The sequence below is a fragment of the Ananas comosus genome, linkage group 4 (genome assembly GCF_001540865.1).
Source record: "Ananas comosus cultivar F153 linkage group 4, ASM154086v1, whole genome shotgun sequence".
In the NCBI taxonomy this organism is placed as follows: domain Eukaryota; kingdom Viridiplantae; phylum Streptophyta; class Magnoliopsida; order Poales; family Bromeliaceae; genus Ananas; species Ananas comosus.
In genome coordinates this window covers 1,303,856-1,323,662 of record NC_033624.1, presented here as the reverse complement: position 1 = coordinate 1,323,662, position 19,807 = coordinate 1,303,856, and the positions used below count along the sequence as shown (strand labels likewise).

The window sequence follows — 19,807 nt, the reverse complement described above, 5'->3', positions numbered from 1 at the left end:
TGCTACAATATCTATGTCTCTATTTTCTCTTTATTACCCATCAGTGTTCTATCCATATAATTTTCTCTATTCTATATTTTAATGCCAATTTTTCCATTAGCTAGATATCATATGAATTCTACATCAATATTTCTTATACTCTATATACAATGAGAGAGAGAGAGGTCTATCGTGGACCTTCATCTGATGCGGTTCACGAAGATTACCGTGTTAGCCATGTTTTTTTGCTTTGTGGTTTTCGTTTTCTGATGATCTCACGTGGAAAATGAATAGAGCAATTCTCTTCAAAATATGTAAAAGTGTTTTTCACCGAAAAAATTTTTACACCAACATACCAAATGATCCGGAAAGCATTTTCGGACCGAAAATAATTTTTCACTTCACTTTCACATCAAATCAAACACATTCTAAACTTAAAAGTAAAAAAAGTAATTATTGCAAGCGTTCCCTCCAAACAAATTTAGGATTGACATGGTGATTCTCTTTTTAGTCAGAGTGGCAACTTCCTTATACTGTTTCTCATTGGAGGAGAATGGTCCGTAGTTTTTTTTGCAAACAACCCAATTATTTATGTGAACTAATTTATTTTTTCTTTAACTACAAAACATAGGACGACCGGCTATATCTAGCACAATTGATTAAAAATTTAACAGCTGGTATCTAAAATCCTCTTTTTTCTTTTTTTTTTGAGAGATAGGTAGCATGCTACCTGTTTCGTTTATTTCATTTAGAAATAAACTTAGCTGAAAATGTGAATCAACTAGAATTCGAACTTGGGTCTCGAGTATCAAGTACCAACCACCAAGCCCTTTACCACTTGCTCTAGGGACGGACGGTCCGGTATCTAAAATTCTGTATTCGAAATTTAGTTATTTTACATTTCTAATAGATCGAGTTCATTCAAAATGAAGTGGACAGCAACCTACATCTACACAAACCCGTGTTAAGTCCAGGGAAATATCTCATGAGCTAACCTAGTCTATTAAGATGAGTTTTCATGGACCATCGCAATGACGTCAATACATGTTGTCTTGATTCAAATTTTCCTTCTTTTTGTCTTTTTGGTTTTTGCAGTCCAGGTGTTCAAATGAAGTGAACGGCACCAACTGCAAATAAATGTTGGTATATATATCTTATAATATCTCATTATTTATGGATGTTTTTGTAATAATTGTACTTATTTTGCCATAAATAGACATTGCTCATACTAAATTTGGATTTGGAGTCTCATAATCTACTAATAAAAGCAACAAATAAATAGTCATAAAAGGCGGCTGCAAATCGCTTTCTTTAATTAATTTTTTTCCTGTAAATAGCCAATAACCACAAATTAAGAACACCAAAATTAAGTTATAAAATCATAATCTTCAGGATATCCTCAACATAAATGAATATAAACTTTAGACCATAAGTGTGTGAAGACGTGAACTTGGTCTGGGATAGATGGAAAGAAAGGAAGGGGGCGCAATCGATGAACAACGGGCTTATTAGAGTAATAGCCTGTTGGTAAGTTATTTGGGAGATCATGAATGGTGCGATTTTTTGGATGACCCGGACAGACCCATGTGCTAGAGCCTTCAAGATTAAACAGCTGGCGAACCAGTGGGAGCACCTTAGCTCAATGGATAGACATCAATGTAATCGCTAATAATTTACTCTTTTCTCCTCTTTTTTCTTTTTTCGCAATCTGTTTTGTTTCACCACTATCGAGGCCAGTGATGCCTCAGTCTTGTATCTTAATTCAACTTCGTAATGAATGAAACGGGTAACGTGCTATCTTTTTCTTAAGAAAAAAAGAATCTTCAAACCATAAGATAAAAAAAGGAATGTCTCCTCAATGAGTAATTCCTACACCAATTCTTCCTTATTGGGCCCCGATATTTTACCACTTAGGATACAAACATATCAAATTAAGATAGCACTGATGGTTCCTTATTGGACCCCGATATTTTACCACTTATTAGGATACAAACATATCAAATTAAGATAGCATTGATGGGGACATGCTTTATCAACTATTGCGTGTGCTTGAGAACAAATATTAAAGATAACGACGCAACAGGTAATCCTAATAATCAAGTACATCATCATCACCTCAATCAATACGCACCATCTGAATCAATAGATATTTTTAAAAACTCACTACAGTACATTTTATACCATAATATTACGCTTCGAATGTATTTGGCTCGAGTTGTGCAGCATTATAGATTATTTCGACATAATCATATATCTAAAATTTTTAAATATGATTATTACTGATATTATATTACTGCGTTTGATTCAATACAGTAATAAAATACTGAATTATTGTGTATATAGAACTACTTTGTTTGGTTTGTTTTATAAAATTCAGAAATTTTTATAGTGAAGTGTATATAGTCTATTCCAAAATTATATTTATGATCATATTTAATATTATTTTTTTTATAAATTATAAATTAATATAATTTGTACTTGATTAATTTTATTAATAAGCAATATAAGACATAAATTTAAAAAAAACACACAAGAAATCAAATTTATAAAGCCAACCGGTTTCAATCCATATAAGAATAAATAAAATAAATTATATTAAATAATCGTATGATCATATAAGAATAAATAAATTTTAATTTTAAAACTCATTTATGAGCAATATCATTAACTAAATATCTTAAAAAATCCTTCTCACCCCAAAGTCATTAAAAGACCTTTTTTTAAAAAAGAAAAACACCCATGTACTAAAACTCACAATCTCAGTTTGATTCCTTATTGTTTCTGTTATGGGGCAATGCTAAAATCTGGTTTTTATCAATTTTTTTAGCCCGCTTCCTCAATTTAGGATTTGGGTTTTCTCCATTAGATCTCTTGGATTTGGGGATTTGGGCAAAAGTTGTTGCTTTTTGGCTTTCTCTTGGGCGTTTCTTCAAACACCTTGTGCACGGAGCTCTTTGATGGATTGCACCTTTGCTTTACTTCGTGTTTAATCGTGGCCTCTTGTTTTTTTTTTTTTGGGTAATTTGTCATTCGATTCTCCTTTAATAGGTGTTGATTTGTCTCAACATTGAAACCAAACAAAGATTATAAACCATATAAACCAAATATAGTAGTATTATAGGAAAATCTGAACCAAACATTGAAATGGACGGTTCGGATTGTTTAAGCTTCTGTTGATGTGTTTCTTAAAATACGAGATATTTACCAACATTGCAATGAGTTAAAAAATAATAAAAAATAAATAATAAATAATGATTTACTCGGTGGGTCAAAACGGTGTGGAGGGACGGACTCGGCTTTGACGGAATCCGGCTCTTAGACGACCCAAGCGGCGCAAACTCCAACGCCACTCGTTACTCCCCCAGAATCGTCTAGATTCTACGACACCCCGCTCGCCACGTGTCGACCATGCGCAATACCCACGGTGGGCCCCCACCCTCCTGTGGGACCCACTAAGGTGCCACCTCCCGCTTCGGCCCAATTGTATTAGTGGAGCGACCCCCGCTGATCTACTCACACGTGTCGACATCTCAACGGGTCCCGTCCTCATCGACCCGTCTATAAATATCCGCGCTCCTCTCCGCTTCTTCCTCCTCCCCGACTTGCGAGAGAGAGAGAGAGAGAGAGAGAGAGGCGGAGCCGGTTCCCCCGCTGTAGCGAAGAAGAGATCTCTTCGATCGCTGTAGCGCGGGATCCCGGCCGCTTGATCAAGATCAGATGGCTCGCGCTCTCTCCAACGCAGGCGTGTTCGCGGCTCTCTACGAAGGCGTCGCCCTCCTCGCCAACCGGTAACGCCGAGATCTCGCCCCAATTAAAATATACCATAATTATTTTTTTTCATTTAGCGCTCTAAATATTTAAAAATAAATTATTATTTACATGATTACATCCAATCATAGCTAATCTTAAATCTCGAAAATCGTTCATTCACCTTTTTTTTTTTTTTACATACTTTAATATTTATAGAGATAAACGGTTGTTTCACATGATACAGGAGGGCTTACTCTGGAGCGGCGGCGGTGATGGGAGCGGGTAGGAGGGGTGGGACGGCGGAGGAAACCGCGGCGACGTTTATGCGCGGAAGGAGAGGCGCTTCGGCGGATGCGGAGGCGGATGCGGTGGCATGGTTGCCGGATCCGGTGACTGGGTACTACCGACCGGCGAATCGGGCCGGGGAGATGGACGCTGCGGGGCTCCGAGAGGTGCTTCTGAATCCGAAAAAGTGAAGCAGTGCTATATATGTATGATTGGATGGTCCAGAACCTTCTAGAAGTTTCCATCTGTCTCCAGTTGGCGTCCGTATGCTTCAAAAGACCGCTTGTGTGATGCTGCAGTTTCTTGCGGTTTAATAGTAGGTTGGCCGAGTTAAGATTATAAATAAAAATAGACACTATTATATTATATTTATATACGATGCCGCGTTATGAAACTCTTTAATTCTTTTATTATCTTTTCTTTATTTCACCCTTATGAAATTCCATGCATCTTAATTAACCTATTTTTGGAAAATTACAAGCTGCGTACATGTAGCTTTACTAATTAATCTAATGATTTTATTAATTGTGCTTAATAAATGAGGTGACACGAATTAAGCGTAGTCCTTGTTCCGCATATGTAACGGGTAACTTACAATAATAATAAATAATAATTTTTAACAATTAATGAAGCTGACGCGTTTCGTCACCGCAAGCACTGCGTGACAGCTTTGGCTCTGCATTAGATTCCACCTACTTGCCTTTTTCAAATTCAATGTTCGAGTCGTGCTTTTCTTTCTCGCCTCGAGCCCACAACACCGTCCTTAACATAAAAAAATAATAATAATAATAAATAAAAAATAAAGCGAAAGATTTTTTTTTTTTTTTTAATCTTATCTATGCTTACTTGAAGAGACGGACTGTGTCCATTTGAATATATGCTAAATATAAAAATATATAAATATCGTTCTCTAATCATTTAAATTTTTTATAGTATAATAATTATTTTACATGATATTAGAAGAGTTTAAGTGCATTATAGTGAGCTGGATTTTACTAAATGGCCTAAAGTTGGTAATACTTGATTACCAAGGAAAGCAACCAATATTGCAAATCTGTGGAATCTGTGAGTCTTTAATCAGATTATTCAGTGGCCTAAAAAGGCAAAGAGCTTTAAAAGTGTTAATAACCATCTCCACCATCCTTAACAATAGTAATGACTGCAAGATCAGTAGTGCTAGCTCCAAGTGAAAGCAATAGAAAGCAGGCTTAAAATTATTCTAGGTGCAAAACACTCTCTTTTCCATAGCAGGAAAAACGAAAAAAAAGAAAAAAAGAAAAAAAATCAACAACATAATCGTGGCCTTAACATCTATGGCCTTGTTTGGTCTAGCGCGGAGTGTCCCGTTACGGTGCTTGCGCTGATAACTTGGTTCTAACCACGTAGCTAAATAGGCATTATATCTGTTATGTCTCAATAATTTCATATCGGATAGAAAAATAATTCTAATTCGAATATATAAGCCCTATACACTAGTAATAATAACTGAACCTAAGTATTTTGGATTGGTAGTTTGGTCCAACAAGTTATTATTACTAACGGATCGAATCGTTACAATTGACATCAGAACCGAATATTAATTAGTCGAAAGTGTGAGAGCTACGGATTTTGGTGGGAGCTGGTTTGGACATGACGAGAACGTCGGAGTCTTAACAAGAGAGTTTGTAACGTCCCAATAGTTCCGCATCGGATCGAAAAATGATTCTCTTTCTATATGACTCTTTCTGAGCATCATATATTCATATAGAGAAAATTATAGAGAAACCATAAAAGTAATTGGATTCATTACAATGACTTCTTATCACCCTTTCCCAGCTACTATGGGACGATGTTGCAGAGTTTTCTACATTATTCCCAGAAGAGGCACATTTCATGGGAAGCACAATTTTTTTCTGTAAAACTTAAAAAAATACTATGTATAATGTATCTTTACTCAACCTGAATATCTGAAGTAATACCACATCTACAAGTAATGCCAAACACAAAAAAAATAGGGAGTACTTAAGTGAAACTTGGGTAAAATATCAGGGACATCCTATACATTTAATTTACCCCACCTGTAATATTTGGCTAAGGGAATTTGAGTTACTAGATGAGCTGGTGCTTGTTCTTTCAAGAAAAACTTAATGCTTTTACTTTGTGTTTTTTTGCCTCTCAAACCCTGTACTATAACATGAGATACTTTTACTTTGTGTTTTTTTTGCCTCATACAAGACAAATACTTGGAAGGAATGAATTAGTGCAACAAATAGGTTCATCCTCATAATTTTTCCTCATAAATAATAAATAATAACATCCCATTACAGCTAGCAGAATATGCTTAATTACTACAATCACACAAAAAAGAGAGTAACTTCTGAAATTGTACATAGTTTGAAAGTGTATAGATAATGAAATTTATGTTCATGTGTACACTTGATCTCATAGTAAGAGTCAAAGACAACTACTTAGGTTCATTTCGAGAGGTGGTTCTCCTCTGGACTCTTTATATACTCGTTCTGATACCAAATTGATTGTAGTTCATAAGCAGTCGTGGAAAGAGACTTCATGATGTTGTTAGTTAGGCTATGTTGACGGGCCGGCTTCGGTAGGCTAGCCCCTTTACTCAAGGGCTTTAGTTGGGCCATTTCCGCTTGGGTCATTAGGTGTGCTGAGCCCTCCTCCTCGTCCGGCTCCGACGCCTTCTTCGGCGGTGGCGGTGTTTTCTTTCTATAAATGGCATAGAGGATCAATTGAGTTGAACCCAAGACGAACCCAATGGCATTTGGGACCTGAAAGTGTACATCAATAACTCAATTACAACAATAATTTAACAACATTAATTTGAATCACGGAAACAACCTCTAATGTCAAAGATGAAGTAACATTTTTCGCCTTCCCAATCTTTTAATTAATTAGCTATATATTTATATGTCATTGATATACAAGGCCATTAAAATAAATGCGAAAGATTCATACCTTCAATTTTTTCTTTTTACCCCTTCCTTGGAGAAATATTAATATTTACCCTCTTCAAGTAGATATCTCCAAATATATACTCCATAATTAAGGAGAAAACAGTAAAAGTTCCAAGTAAAAAGACCTATAAGTAAAAAAGGCCAATGAACATAAAACTTATTGAGTACTTACACCAATGAAATAATCTCTCACTAGCACTGAATAAATGCTCCAAACCCCACCATTGAGGAAGAGGAAGAAGGAGAGAAAGAAGGGCATGTACTCCACACTCTTTGTTCTCACCACCATACTCTGCAACGCAAAATACACAAGATATACAAAAGATGTATTATCATACTCTATTTGAACACATTAAGCCATCAAAATAAGGATATAGGTAGTAATAATTGTATAATCTTTTTATGGTACTCGACATGCATGTAAAGTGTTCGGTACACAATTAATATTTCTTCTATGTTTTTTGCACTAGAATGGACCATGGTAGGTATGCTAGCAATTCTTGGTAAGTAGTCACTGTCCATTGTTTAATTAGAAAATTAAATTAAGGCATATTTAACTGGACCCAAATCACAAATTTTCCCTCTCCACATGTTTTAATTTCTAAACTTTCCATGAAAACCACAAATTTTCAATATTGAAGTGGTTTTGAAAAGGATGATAACTAACTAGTTTTTCTATTAGTTTTTATATAGTAAAACAATATGTTATGGTTCTAGCTTTGCAAAACTAATTTATTTAATTATTCATCAAAAGTTATTAACTTAAGAAAAATAGAAAAGATTCTTCACTGTGCCAATAGTACACTGACATGCCACGATCCAATAAAGAAATTAAATTATTGTCAGAAAAAGGAACTGCAGCAGCGTGGCCTCTCATCTATATATCTCAACATACATATACCCACCCGTTCCTTATCGCAAGTATCAAAAGACTTGATAAACATCTCAAATTCTAAATTTAGCTGTTTCATATTAATGATATTAATGATACATATCTCAATGTATATATTTTAATTTTCAACATTTTACCAGAATCTAACACATTTCAATGGAAAAACAATAGATTAGGTAGTTATATATAGTAGCAATGAAATGAAGATTACAAGCGTAAGAGATCTCCAACACCCAAACTAACAAATTATTAGCATGGTATTAGCATTCACAAAAATTCAATAAATTAATTTTATCTACCAATCTCCTAAAAACAACTTGTAAATTGAGAAATATGACTTTCCCTTCTGTTAAGTATTATTTTTAGTAAACATATATAGAGATTAAGATCAAATAAGAAGAGAAAGGAATTTGCATAATTACCATGGCCGCGAGTGGTGCCGCATACATTCCTATAGTCAACCCGGCGCATAGGACCCCCACGACAACTATGCGGACGCCCCCATGCAACGCCAGGAGCGTCACCAGCACCACCACCCCGAGAAACCCCACGTTCAACAACCCCACCAACTTTACCATCCTCATCTAAATCCAAACCCGAATTCAAAAATTTCAATTTCAATTTCAATTTCAATTTCAGAACGCACTGATCAAATTAATCAAACAAGAAATAAAAAATGGATCGACAAAGTTGAATAACTCACTCTCATATCATTCGGGGCGTAGATAAGAAAAATAGTCACGTAAATAGCTTCTAGTGCAGCGCCCGCGCCATTCACCGTGACGATTAGAAGGCCCCCGGGCTTGAGGAGACCGTAGAAAGTCCATAGAGAAGTGCTTAATAGAGTGATCACGTAGGGTAACCCTTTGAAGTTCTCAATTGATTTCTTCTTCACTATGCGACGAAACGTATCGCTGAATCAGATCATACACACAGGATATATGTACAACACGTTTAGTACTAATTAACTACTAAATAAAAAGATTGAGTGTAAGTATATATATATATATATATATATATATATATATATATATATATATATATATATATATATATATATATATATATATATATATATATATATGATCNTATATATATATATATATTTAGATGATCGATGAACTTACATTGGAGATGCAAAGACTAATATGGAGATCACATTACCTGCAAAAGTTAGCAAATATATATTAATCACAAAGTGTACGTTACGTGTCTATTACTAGCTAGTACAAAGAAAAAAGTTAAGGAGAACATAAAATTATATATATCGTACCCACAATTCCCACAATGAAGCTTAGATCAGCCATGGGAGGTAGAGAACTACAGAGTAAGGAGACAATAGTTGTGGAGAGGGAGAGGAATTAATAGTAACAATAATAATTAAGTAGGGAGGATGTGGTGTGGGAAAGAGGAGAGTAATCCATATATATCTAACTCATTTGATGTAGAGCGGTGCGCTTTATGTTTGTCACTATACAAACGGAAGCGTGGGGACCTCTCATTGTTCACTTTATATATATAAACTTTATATATATATATATATATATATAAAGATGAAAATGTATAGAGACCTCCCTCAAGTATAGGACATTCTGAAATACACGCCTAAACTTTATTTTTTTAATTAACATCTTCTAGGACCTAGCTTTTACCTCTTTAGAATTGAAAATAATTATAGTCAAATAATTTTAATCGATCATTCTACGAATTTGATAATATTAACTATTTAATAATAAATAAATCTTAGATAATTAATGATTCATCAATAGAGTTATAAAAAATTTCAAATAAAATATTAGAATTTGGTTTCAAATTGGGGTATAGGTGAGGGGCCTCAGTGCATTTTTACTTGTAATGTATCTCCTTGGTCTTTGCATGTTTTTAACGTGTCAAACATTATGCGGATACAATTGAGACACGTAGTAGTGGACAGCGGTGCAAAATTTGTCGATTTAATTTTTGTTTAGTAACTTTTTTGGTTTCGATTTGATGGGATATGTGTACTATTTTATCTACCATGTGTTACTCTTTCTACTTTTTTTGATTGAAATGTTTGAACAACTTTAATAAATAAATTAAAAATGGATAAGGATAAAGTTTGGTGAAGCCTTATGAAATTGAGTATTTTATATTATTATTTTACTTTCACTTTTTGACCTAAGCGACTTTGTCCTAGTTATTTTGATCTTAGAAATTATTGGCAATTTCAACATATGACAATGCATGCGCTAAAATTATCATTAGCTTTATTAAATCATATTATCATAGAAAAAAAAATGTAAACTTAATAACAAGTTACTAATGCTATATGTTGTTGAGAGGAACAAGTTAACTCAGTAACATGTGGGTAATAGAGAGTATGAATATTAATTAATTCCAACAACTCAGAGGTGATATGTTTAATTGGATTATAGAGCAAGGAAGCATGTGGGATTATTACAAAGACTCATTCGAGAAAAGTTATTTACATACACTCAAGAGAAAAAACCAAAAGTACTATATATAGTAGTAAATGTCGAGTTTTCTAAGGAGAAAAAAAAAAAAAAATGGGAATGAATTTAACACGCGAGATCGTTTCCTCAAGTTTAAAAGATATGCGGAGGAGACCACTCAAGTTCAAATAAAAAAACCGATCGTAATGTGATGCGTAATCACTCGGGAATTTTCTAGCATCTTCTAGTCACTCCAGTACAATACTCTTTTAGAACCAAACATTCCCACTCTGCATATAAAAAGGCACCGTTTTGGTGACGACGTTCTCAACTCTAATACCTCCATCTATTTATTGATTTTTTTATTTGTAAAACTTTACTAAAAATTTTATTATTACTTTTCATATTGTTCCACGTTAAAAAAAATATTCTCCTAAAAGCTTATCGTTATCCTGAGTCAATAATCTGTACATTTGCAACATAATTGAGAATTAGCTATTTGGAAATTACAACATTTTTTGAGAGAATATCATGCATGCATAGGCTTTCATGGTGATGGGTTTTGAGGACGTCCAGACAGAGGAGCTGGGGGATGATGTACTTGTAGTTTGGGATAGGTGGAAAGATGGGCCTGGAATGCGGATTAGGAGCGCTATAGGCTTTCCAAATTGGTCGCTTGCTGGTGGACGATTTGGAAGGCTAGAAACAATTTTATCTTTCGTAATCTTCTGCCTGACCCGGTTATAGCTGTTCAAAGGCTCAAGATGCTACTTTTTTCGTGGAAAGATCTGCGCTATGATTGACTTTTTTTTTTTTTTTCCTCTGTTCTGTTGTTTTTCTTGAGGCCCTGGCTGCCTCACCTCTGTAGCCAAATTTATCCATTCAATGAATAAAACAGGTAGCGTGCTACCAATTCTCAAAAAAATATCATGCATGCATAGGGTGATGCAGAAAACCGACTCATCATAGAAGCTATATATGATCCCAAGTTTCTGCGCTATAACGTTATCTGTAATTATCTGCGTAATGCATCATGCACCCTATGTAATATTTGATATTTGATACCTTGACATCAAAAAATAATATGATAAATTTGATTTTCTTTATTTCAGAATCCACATATATAAAAGTCACATATTTTAGAATAAGCTCGCTACTTCCATAATATATATTTTAAAAAAGAATCTAACAGCGTAGAAATAAAATATTGTTCTATCCTAATGCAATATAGATTTCTATCCTAATAAAAATAAAAATAAAAAGAATCTAACAGCGTAAAAATATTGTTCTATCCACATATATAGATTTCTAATAATTATAACTTCTAACTCTAATGCACATTGATTTTTCTGAGTTATTTTCTTATAGAAATGTGCATTCAATTATATTCTCAAATGCTGAAAATATCATATCAATAATAAAAAGTGATACATTCTAGACTTTTCCCTCCAGGAGGGGCTTGTTACAATGTTTTTTACTTGATAGATTCATGTAGCATGTGATACTGATATTTGTGAGTTAAGTCTTATAAAAATAATATTTTAAAAAATAACAAATAATAACCCCTAGACCCTATAAATCATCTCCTCGTAAAACGTTGTGAAATTAAACCCCACATTTAAACTCAATTTTGATTTGAATAATTGAGTAGGTGTTTGACTGTCATATTTTTTGCGACTTTTGTGGCACACAATGACTCAAGTGCAGTGGTCCGTTTGGCACGTGTGGTTGGGACAAAAATTTTATGGGACTATGCGGATGGGCGTCATGTCACCCATCCGACGGCCATCGATGGAAAGAAAAAAACAAAAAAAAAACCCGTATTTTTAGAAAGAAAGAGAAAGCAAAGGGAAGGGCATCCGTCGGATCGGCCACGTGGCGTTTGGGGACGGTGCCCACAAAATTTTTGTCCATGTGGTTGCACATACAACCCCACGCACAATTGCATAATTACACATTTTTTAGAAAATTGCAGCAGGAGGCCACACTGCCAGGTGAAAGAAGTCCTAAATTTCTGAAGTAAAAATCGTACTTGAATTATAGATTATTTTGATTTAGCTATCTAATTTTTTTAAAATTTTAATTATATTATCTAATATCTCAATTTATTTTATTTGACTCAGTCAACGATATTTTAATTTTAAAATTTGAATGCGTCATTTATCTATATATATTTAATTAGTATATTTCATGCAATTCTCGTAATTATAAGTTTATTAAAAGAAATAATTAACTTAAATTTTCAAGTCAAAATATTATTAATTGTTTTAAATTAAACCAATTGAAAGATTAGAAAGTAAAATAAAAATTTTAAAAGATTAGATAACTAAATTAAAATAATTTGTAATTCAAAAAATTTTATGTTTTTTTTTAATCTATTTTTAATTAGACAGCTATTTGGACGATGAACAGTAGGGCAACTAGTGGTTGTCTGGCGGCAGTCTTCTTTAGCAGTAACTTCCAGGCAGCAGTTTTGACTTGACAGAAAGGGGGCAGACTGCCCATGTGAAGGCCCCGGGGAATCCGAGCTCCAAATTCAGCACGCTGTCTGCCTCTCTCACTCTCTCTTCCTAGAAATTCGAAATTTAAACGCGTACTACGAAAAGATAGTTCGTTATATAGCAGAGATTGAGGTAACAATACAAAGAAAGATTGACAGAGACCTCGGGATTGGGGAAGGAGATCGGAAGAGGCGCGGGGATGGCGGAGGGGGCGGCAGCATCGGTGGCGCGATTGAGAGTCTCCGACAACAACCGGAAGAAACCAGCGGCGAAGATCACGTTGAAGAGCGCCGACATGGCGGAGGAGATGCGCGAGGAGGTTTTCTGCTGCGCCCGTGCTGTACGACCCTCTGCTAATATTTTTTGGCTCACATACATCGAGAAATGTAAGCTTATACATACCGTGGTTAAATTGCCTGTGATGAATATATATAAAAGGCGTTCGATGGACATGCGATGGAGAAGGACGTTGCGGAGTACATCAAGAAGGAGTTCGACCGGAACCACGGCCCGACATGGCACTGCATTGTGGGCGGGAACTTCGGTACCGGCATCTATCGATTTCCTCTTTTATTCTGGTTTACTTTGTTTAGTTAGTTTATCTCTTAGACATGCGATAAAGTAAGTACCCAATAATAGATTTCTTTCTTTTTTAAACTTATTTCAGCATTTTGTTACAGAAACACCAGATTTCTTATTTTGCCATGTTGCAAAATGCCTGTGTGAGTGACGCTAGTCGGTGTAGTAATCCAGGCCAAAAATCATGAACTAGTTATATATATTAAAACAATCAGCTTGATAACAACAACAATATATGATGGCTAAATGTGCGCGCTTATACTTTATTGAATAGTGTATGATCTCTTGTAGCGTTAGGCGAACTAACATTTTGTCTGCTTTTATTTATTCTTGCGAAACAGGTTCATTTGTGACTCATGAGACCAACCACTTCATTTACTTCTACATAGAGTCAAAGGCGGGCTTATTATTCAAATCTGGGTGAACAGGTCCATTTGCAGCTTCTATGCTTCACCTACATATCTTATTCTCCCAGTACGTAACTTGCGCTGGAACACAAAAGAATCCGAAGAAAATGGCTATGTTGCGAAGCAGAGTTCTCTGATTGATGCTCTTTAGTTCTTCTGTTGTTGTGACTGTGTTGTTTGTAGTATTATTGGTGCCCGTAGATTTTTGTACCAATCTGTTCAGATTTTATTAGAGACTTTTGATAGCAAGCGTGTATAATTTGGAATCAATTAAATATTGCAGCATAGAAAGTGTTTGTTTGCGAGCGCGTGCGCGAACAGCAAGTGCTTGCCACCTTTTTATTCTTACTGGAATGGTCGAAATCGACTATGCCTCTGAACTAGAATATGTGGACGAGAAAAAGTCTTGCAGGAGATACCTAACTTCCCACTAAATTAGGAATTGAAAAACCTTTTGAACTTCTGTTTGAACTTTTTGCTCGTGCCTAACTTGTTAGGGCCTTTTCCAACGGTTTTTTATTTTATTAAAAAGTAGGGAGACCGGCCATATCTACAGGTGTAGAGCCGAAGTGGCCCTGTGTACGCATTTTTGTGCCCAATACGAGCTCAACAGATAATGCATCACGTGCCGATTAGGGATGCAAATGGATCTAAATTGGTGGAGCTTCTGCATTCATCCGTTCAAAATTGTCTAAGTAGGGCATAAAAATAAGAAAAAAAAGTAATTGATTCCGAAATTATTCTGATCCGCTAAGAAAATAAAGAGGGAGGTGGTTGATCCATACCGATGTGCCAAAATTCACTACTGTTATGTCCTGCTCCCGAATGAAGTGATAAGTGGGAGAAAAAAAATATAAAAAAGAATCACCTCGTCATGAACCCGCTCACGCCCACCAAGAAAACGGGGCGAGGGTGGTTTGCATCCCTAGTCATGACGAACCTGCTACGCCATGGCCCAGCCCATGATGACCAGCCCATTATTGGCCCAACAGGTGACACGTCACGGCCAAGCCGATAACGGATCGGACCATTGTTGCCCAACAGATACCGCCTCGTCTCACGCGATCCGTACCATTTGCGAGTTCCCGACTCGGGTCGGATCGGATCGGATCGGATCGGCATCTTTCTCTTCTATTTTCGCGTCGCTCTTCTCCTTCTTCTTCCTCTCGCTTTGATTCGCCCCGCTCTCGATCTCCCGATCTCTCTCTCTCTCTCTCTCTCTCTCTCTCTCTTCCGCCATGTTCAAGAAGTGAGCTCTCTCTCTCTCTCTCTCTCTCTCTCTCTCTCTCTCTCTACCGTCGACATCGATCTACTTCTCGCACTCCCTTGCGATGGATCTTAAATTGAGCTTAGTTGCGTTACCTTAGGGTTGCATTGTTTTCTACTCTTTTGTTTTTAGGTTAAATCTGTAGGATTCTGGTTAATTCTGTGATTTCGAAATGGCCAATTTGGAGGGCGGATACTGCGAAACTCTATTTAAAAAAAAACACTTCCTTTTTGAGTATTTGATTGCTCGAAGCTTGAAAGTAGGAGCATCTAATCTGTATGCTTGATGTTCGAGTATTTTGGTACAATGTTTCTTCGAACAAGATGTGACGTGGACTATCGATTTGAAATTGATTTAATTTGCATGTTTGTATGGTTGTTAAATGCAGGAAATTGGCATTTTCAGTAACTAATCGGAGATTTGTATGAAAATATCATTAAGAACTTTGAAACTCGAGAAGTCAATATCGGATTTTTTTTTGGGCATTTGCAGTAAAATGCTATCTAACAATTGTTTTGAGGTTAATGTCTTATACTTTGACTTGAAAATTTTTTTGACCTAGGATCCAACGTTTGTTCAGAAAGTGCTAGTCATCTGCTGAAACTGAGAAAATTTTGCTTAATTGTAATTTGCCTATTTTGACTTAAGAGCTATTCTATTCGGCTGATCGAATTTACTAAATTTTTCACAATAATTTGATTAAAAACAATTGGAAATTGTTATTTCAGATAGACAGGTTACAATTGCTTCTTCTTCGTAATGATAAGTTGAGCTTTGTTAGTGCATAACCTTCTCTCTGTAACTTCTTTCACAAACTGCTAGTAACATCTGAGATCTGTTTAGTTTGTGCCCTTGTGTCGTAGTTGTTCCCACTGATATGACTAAATATATTTTCTTTTCTTTTCTTTTTTTGTGGAGGTTCTCTTTTGAAGATATATCTGCACAAAATCAAGTGAAGGCATCTGTTCAGCGAAAAATTCGGCAAAGCATTGCTGATGAGGTTTGTAACTTTTGAAGAGCACCTATCATTTGTTTACTATGTGCATACTTCAGCGATGATGATCTATAATTCGTGATTTATCTGTGATGAAATTACCGGTTTTGCAGTATCCTGGTCTTGAACCTTTACTAGATGACCTACTTCCGAAGAAATCACCTCTAATTGTTGCTAAATGGTTAGTCAATTCCCTCCTTTTTGTGGTGGCATTGAAATGCATGTCGATAGTTGATGTATAGTATACACGATTGTCTTTCAGCTGTTCGTGGAGGTTATTTGCTTATGCTACTTTGAAATTTTCTGAATAACTGCACTTGAAGTCCTGATGAATGTCTTGTTTTTCCTTTCTAGTCAAAATCATTTAAATCTTGTAGTGATGAACAATGTGCCACTATTTTTCAATGTCCGTGATGGTCCTTACATGCCAACTCTGCGGCTTCTTCATCAATGTAATGTATCTCCTCAGCCTTCCTGCTTTTGAATTATTTTCTTTACCTTCGCCATTCTTCGTGCTATAAAGTTTCTCTTATGTTGTATCATGAAATATAATTCCAATGTCTGTTGTGAGGGTTCCTTTGTTGGATTTGGTATTTAGAATGATTTCAAGTTTCTTATGAATTTCTTATTCTTTCAGATCCAGATATAATGAAGAAATTTCAAGTAGATAGGGGTGCTATCAAGTTTGTTCTTGCTGGTGCTAATATAATGTGCCCTGGTCTGACATCACCTGGTGGCGCTTTGAATGACGAAGTATTGGAAGAAACACCTGTGGTAAATTTTCTCTCGCGTCGTATAGTTCAATTTATGTGTTCTCTTTTATATAGAGTACTAGAAACTGGGCTCATCAGCTCCATGTTAAGCCTACAAGAACTTGTGAAATAATGGAAGAAATGGGCTAGTATAAGTAATCTGTTATTTTTTTGTGTATTTCTATTGTTAGTCACCGTCTTAAAACCTAATCTAAGTTACACTGATGAGCTTCATCTGTCATAATCTTTTAAGTAATTCCATTGAGATACTGTGCTTGAAACTTCAGTTGCTCTACAGCCAGTTGAGGTATAGGTATTTAACTTTGAGATACAGTAGACTAAGGTTACTGATCTGCAGTCACGCATTTCAATAGTGTAAGTAGCTCTACAACTTGTCAAGGATGGGCTACTCATCTTTGATACATGGTTAACCGTATAGAAGATTTTTATATTTTTAGCAGTTTAGCTGTTAATTGATATGCAAGCTCACAGTTTACTGAATGTTTATGGTGGTTGTTTTATGAAGCTTTTTTGATTGCAGGCTATAATGGCTGAGGGAAAAGAACATGCATTGGCAATTGGATTTACGAAGTTACCAGCAAAAGACATGTAAGTTGTGGCTTGTAATTTATACTTAGATGTGAGTTCTTTATTTTTTTATTTTTCTTACAGATGACTTCTAGAACTTTTATTTGTAATTGTATATAATCTGTCAGCACTTTTGATAATGAAGCCTGAAATTCATTGGAATTACATTATTGGTGCATTGTAGTACATTGGTGCTTGGCGAGTGCAACTAAGATGAAAATATTGAGATGGATGAATGTCTCACTTGAAGAGATATAAAAAAGAATAGAATTAGTCGACTGTAAGATGCCTATGATGGGTTTTGAGTTAGTTCATCAGAGAATGTTTTTTAATCAAAGCATGCCAACATTCAGTCAATACATGTTGGGTTGCTTATAAGGTCTTGAGTCGTACTTTTAATGTCAACTATATTGATACATATAATGTGCCTATAGTTTTGATGGTAACCCCTACCAACATTTTTTGGTCCAAAAGTACATTTTTGCCATCGTATTTAACAGACCTGAAAAATAGCTTACACTACAGTATTTTGGTAGAGTCTGTTGATCTTCACTTTCATGTAGTTGCTATCATAAAGTTCTGAGTTGTTCAGATTCAATTACTGCAGTACATCTCTTATTAGTACATGAATCCATGATTTTTACACATTCCATGCTTACTTATTACTAGTTATCAGGGTACAGTTATGCTGGAAACTATATGTGATTGATGCTCCTCTGTTGAATTGTTATTTCTTTCGTGCAAGAAATTGCTGTTAATTTGTTGGCTCAAAAGTCAAAAGAAATTTTACTCTTTGCACTTCATATTCTGCTCTCTTCAATTTCAAGTGCTTTGCCTTTGATCGATGCATCTTTTAAAATGTTGCAGTAGAACCGTTAATAAGGGAATTGGGGTAGATAACATGCACTATCTAAATGATGGCCTGTGGAAGGTATGTAGCTTCTATCCTTTATCTCTTCTTGATGCAATATCTCATCTTGATTCATCATTGTGCTCATTCTGTTTGCTGACAGAAAATTGATGTGACATTCTAGGTTTCGATGTCTTTCAGATGGTAGTAAGATAGGACAGTTCTTACACATCTTAATCTATTCGTACTGCATCATGGCACACAATGAAAGAAACATACAAAAATTATCAAATTTTAATTACATTATACATGAAAGAGACAATTACTTTCTCGAAGAAAAAAAAAAAAAACTACAGTATTTTGCACAACAAGATTAGGGAGAGGTAATTGTCAAACGACTATAAATGCCTTGTGCCAGCTTTTTTGGAAGCACTTTGGTGGATCTAATCTGTGCATTACAACTCTTCGTGAACAGCAAAATGATGATCGCATATAACTGCCCCCTTCATATTACGAGTATAACTATATGGAAACCTTCAATTACAATTTTCTTGCTATTTTTGTGTGGTAACTCATTATCTTTCCGCTGTAGATGGAGCGGCTCGAATAACTATGAGCACATTAGGACCGTTGGAATGACATTTTGAAGAGATTTTGTAGGTAAATCATTGTTTAACTGTTGGTGAACAGCCGAAAATAAAAATTATGCTCTCACTCAATATTTATTATATTCATGCAGGCTGCAAGAACTAGCATCTATAGGCTATAGCTGAAGTTTACGAAATGCTTTACGTCGGAAGCTGCTTTGAACGACGGCACTTTTATCTAGTGTTGTTAGCATTGGAACTTCTTGATGGTTGCTATAATGTGTGGACATTATACGATACCGTAAGTTAAGTTATGGTACCTAAAATTTATGAACTTCTTTTCATGAGTTTGCGTTGTTTTAAAAGCTCACGCGGTGGATTTTCTAGTACCTAAAAATTAGGTCCGTCTTGGACTCTTTTGGCGGCAGAAAGGAACGTCCAGCGTCGTCTTTTACTTCCGTGCACGTTCCTTATCCGAATTTTTACCTCTGCTAAGCTGAAGATAGAATGTACCCCAAACTGTAACTTCCTACCTGCACTTCTGTTATTTGTGGGCAACTATAATTATATTTCCTTCGATCAGGATGGTTGGATTCAAATAACGAATAAAAATTTGCGCCAGGATATGCAAAATGCTAAGTCCATCAAAGGGACCAAAAATAACCAAAACGAACTGTGTAAGTTCGAAGGTATACTAATTTATCAGTCACAAGTTAGTTGGATATTTTTCTCTCGAGGTGTGTGTAGATCACAATGTAACGAGAGACGCTTATTGCAATTTGAACTCAAGTTGTAACATAAAAATTTGGTGAGGACAGTTTCTAGTATAAGATTATTTCATCAATTGTTCTCATAGTGATTATTTGTATGCATTAGATCCACATAAATGATAGATAGACATTTACATGTTAGGTACTGCCCTCACTACATTCTTTCTTCGAAAGAGAAACACTATCTTTATACCTAATATTTACGTATAAATTTTAC

The 19,807-nt window shown here is 35.4% G+C and overlaps 4 protein-coding genes across 6 annotated transcripts; 3 read left to right on the top strand and 1 right to left on the bottom strand.

The window, feature by feature from the left end:
- LOC109709227 (late embryogenesis abundant protein Lea5-like) lies at positions 3,560 to 4,390 on the top strand. Its single transcript, XM_020231342.1, has 2 exons — positions 3,560 to 3,767; positions 3,974 to 4,390. Exons 1-2 carry the CDS (start codon positions 3,697 to 3,699, stop codon positions 4,203 to 4,205), a joined length of 303 nt encoding a protein of 100 aa, XP_020086931.1. The 5' UTR covers positions 3,560 to 3,696; the 3' UTR covers positions 4,206 to 4,390.
- Positions 6,251 to 9,278, bottom strand: LOC109709226 (bidirectional sugar transporter SWEET16-like). Its single transcript, XM_020231340.1, has 6 exons — positions 9,137 to 9,278; positions 8,991 to 9,027; positions 8,567 to 8,777; positions 8,286 to 8,447; positions 7,144 to 7,263; positions 6,251 to 6,785 (listed from the first exon to the last, which is right to left on the bottom strand). Exons 1-6 carry the CDS (start codon positions 9,168 to 9,170, stop codon positions 6,468 to 6,470), a joined length of 882 nt encoding a protein of 293 aa, XP_020086929.1. The 5' UTR covers positions 9,171 to 9,278; the 3' UTR covers positions 6,251 to 6,467.
- LOC109709354 (dynein 8 kDa light chain, flagellar outer arm-like) lies at positions 12,975 to 14,014 on the top strand. 2 transcript variants are annotated; one of them, XM_020231547.1, is made up of 3 exons: positions 12,975 to 13,136; positions 13,235 to 13,340; positions 13,717 to 14,014. In XM_020231547.1, the coding sequence occupies exons 1-3, from the start codon at positions 12,996 to 12,998 to the stop codon at positions 13,797 to 13,799; spliced, it is 330 nt and encodes a 109-aa protein (XP_020087136.1). In that variant the 5' UTR covers positions 12,975 to 12,995; the 3' UTR covers positions 13,800 to 14,014. The 2 variants fall into 2 exon arrangements, with proteins under 2 accessions (XP_020087136.1, XP_020087134.1); XM_020231545.1 differs by having other exon boundaries at positions 12,975 to 13,340; positions 13,717 to 13,745.
- On the top strand, positions 14,927 to 19,402 carry LOC109708653 (malignant T-cell-amplified sequence 1 homolog). Of its 2 annotated transcripts, none has more exons than XR_002215806.1 (9): positions 14,927 to 15,031; positions 15,968 to 16,049; positions 16,157 to 16,224; positions 16,398 to 16,495; positions 16,681 to 16,817; positions 17,337 to 17,404; positions 18,251 to 18,314; positions 18,826 to 18,893; positions 18,973 to 19,402. XR_002215806.1 is itself a non-coding variant. In XM_020230466.1 (9 exons), exons 1-8 carry the CDS (start codon positions 15,021 to 15,023, stop codon positions 18,841 to 18,843), a joined length of 546 nt encoding a protein of 181 aa, XP_020086055.1. In that variant the 5' UTR covers positions 14,927 to 15,020; the 3' UTR covers positions 18,844 to 18,889; positions 18,973 to 19,402. The 2 variants fall into 2 exon arrangements, 1 of the variants encoding a protein (XP_020086055.1); XM_020230466.1 differs by having other exon boundaries at positions 18,826 to 18,889.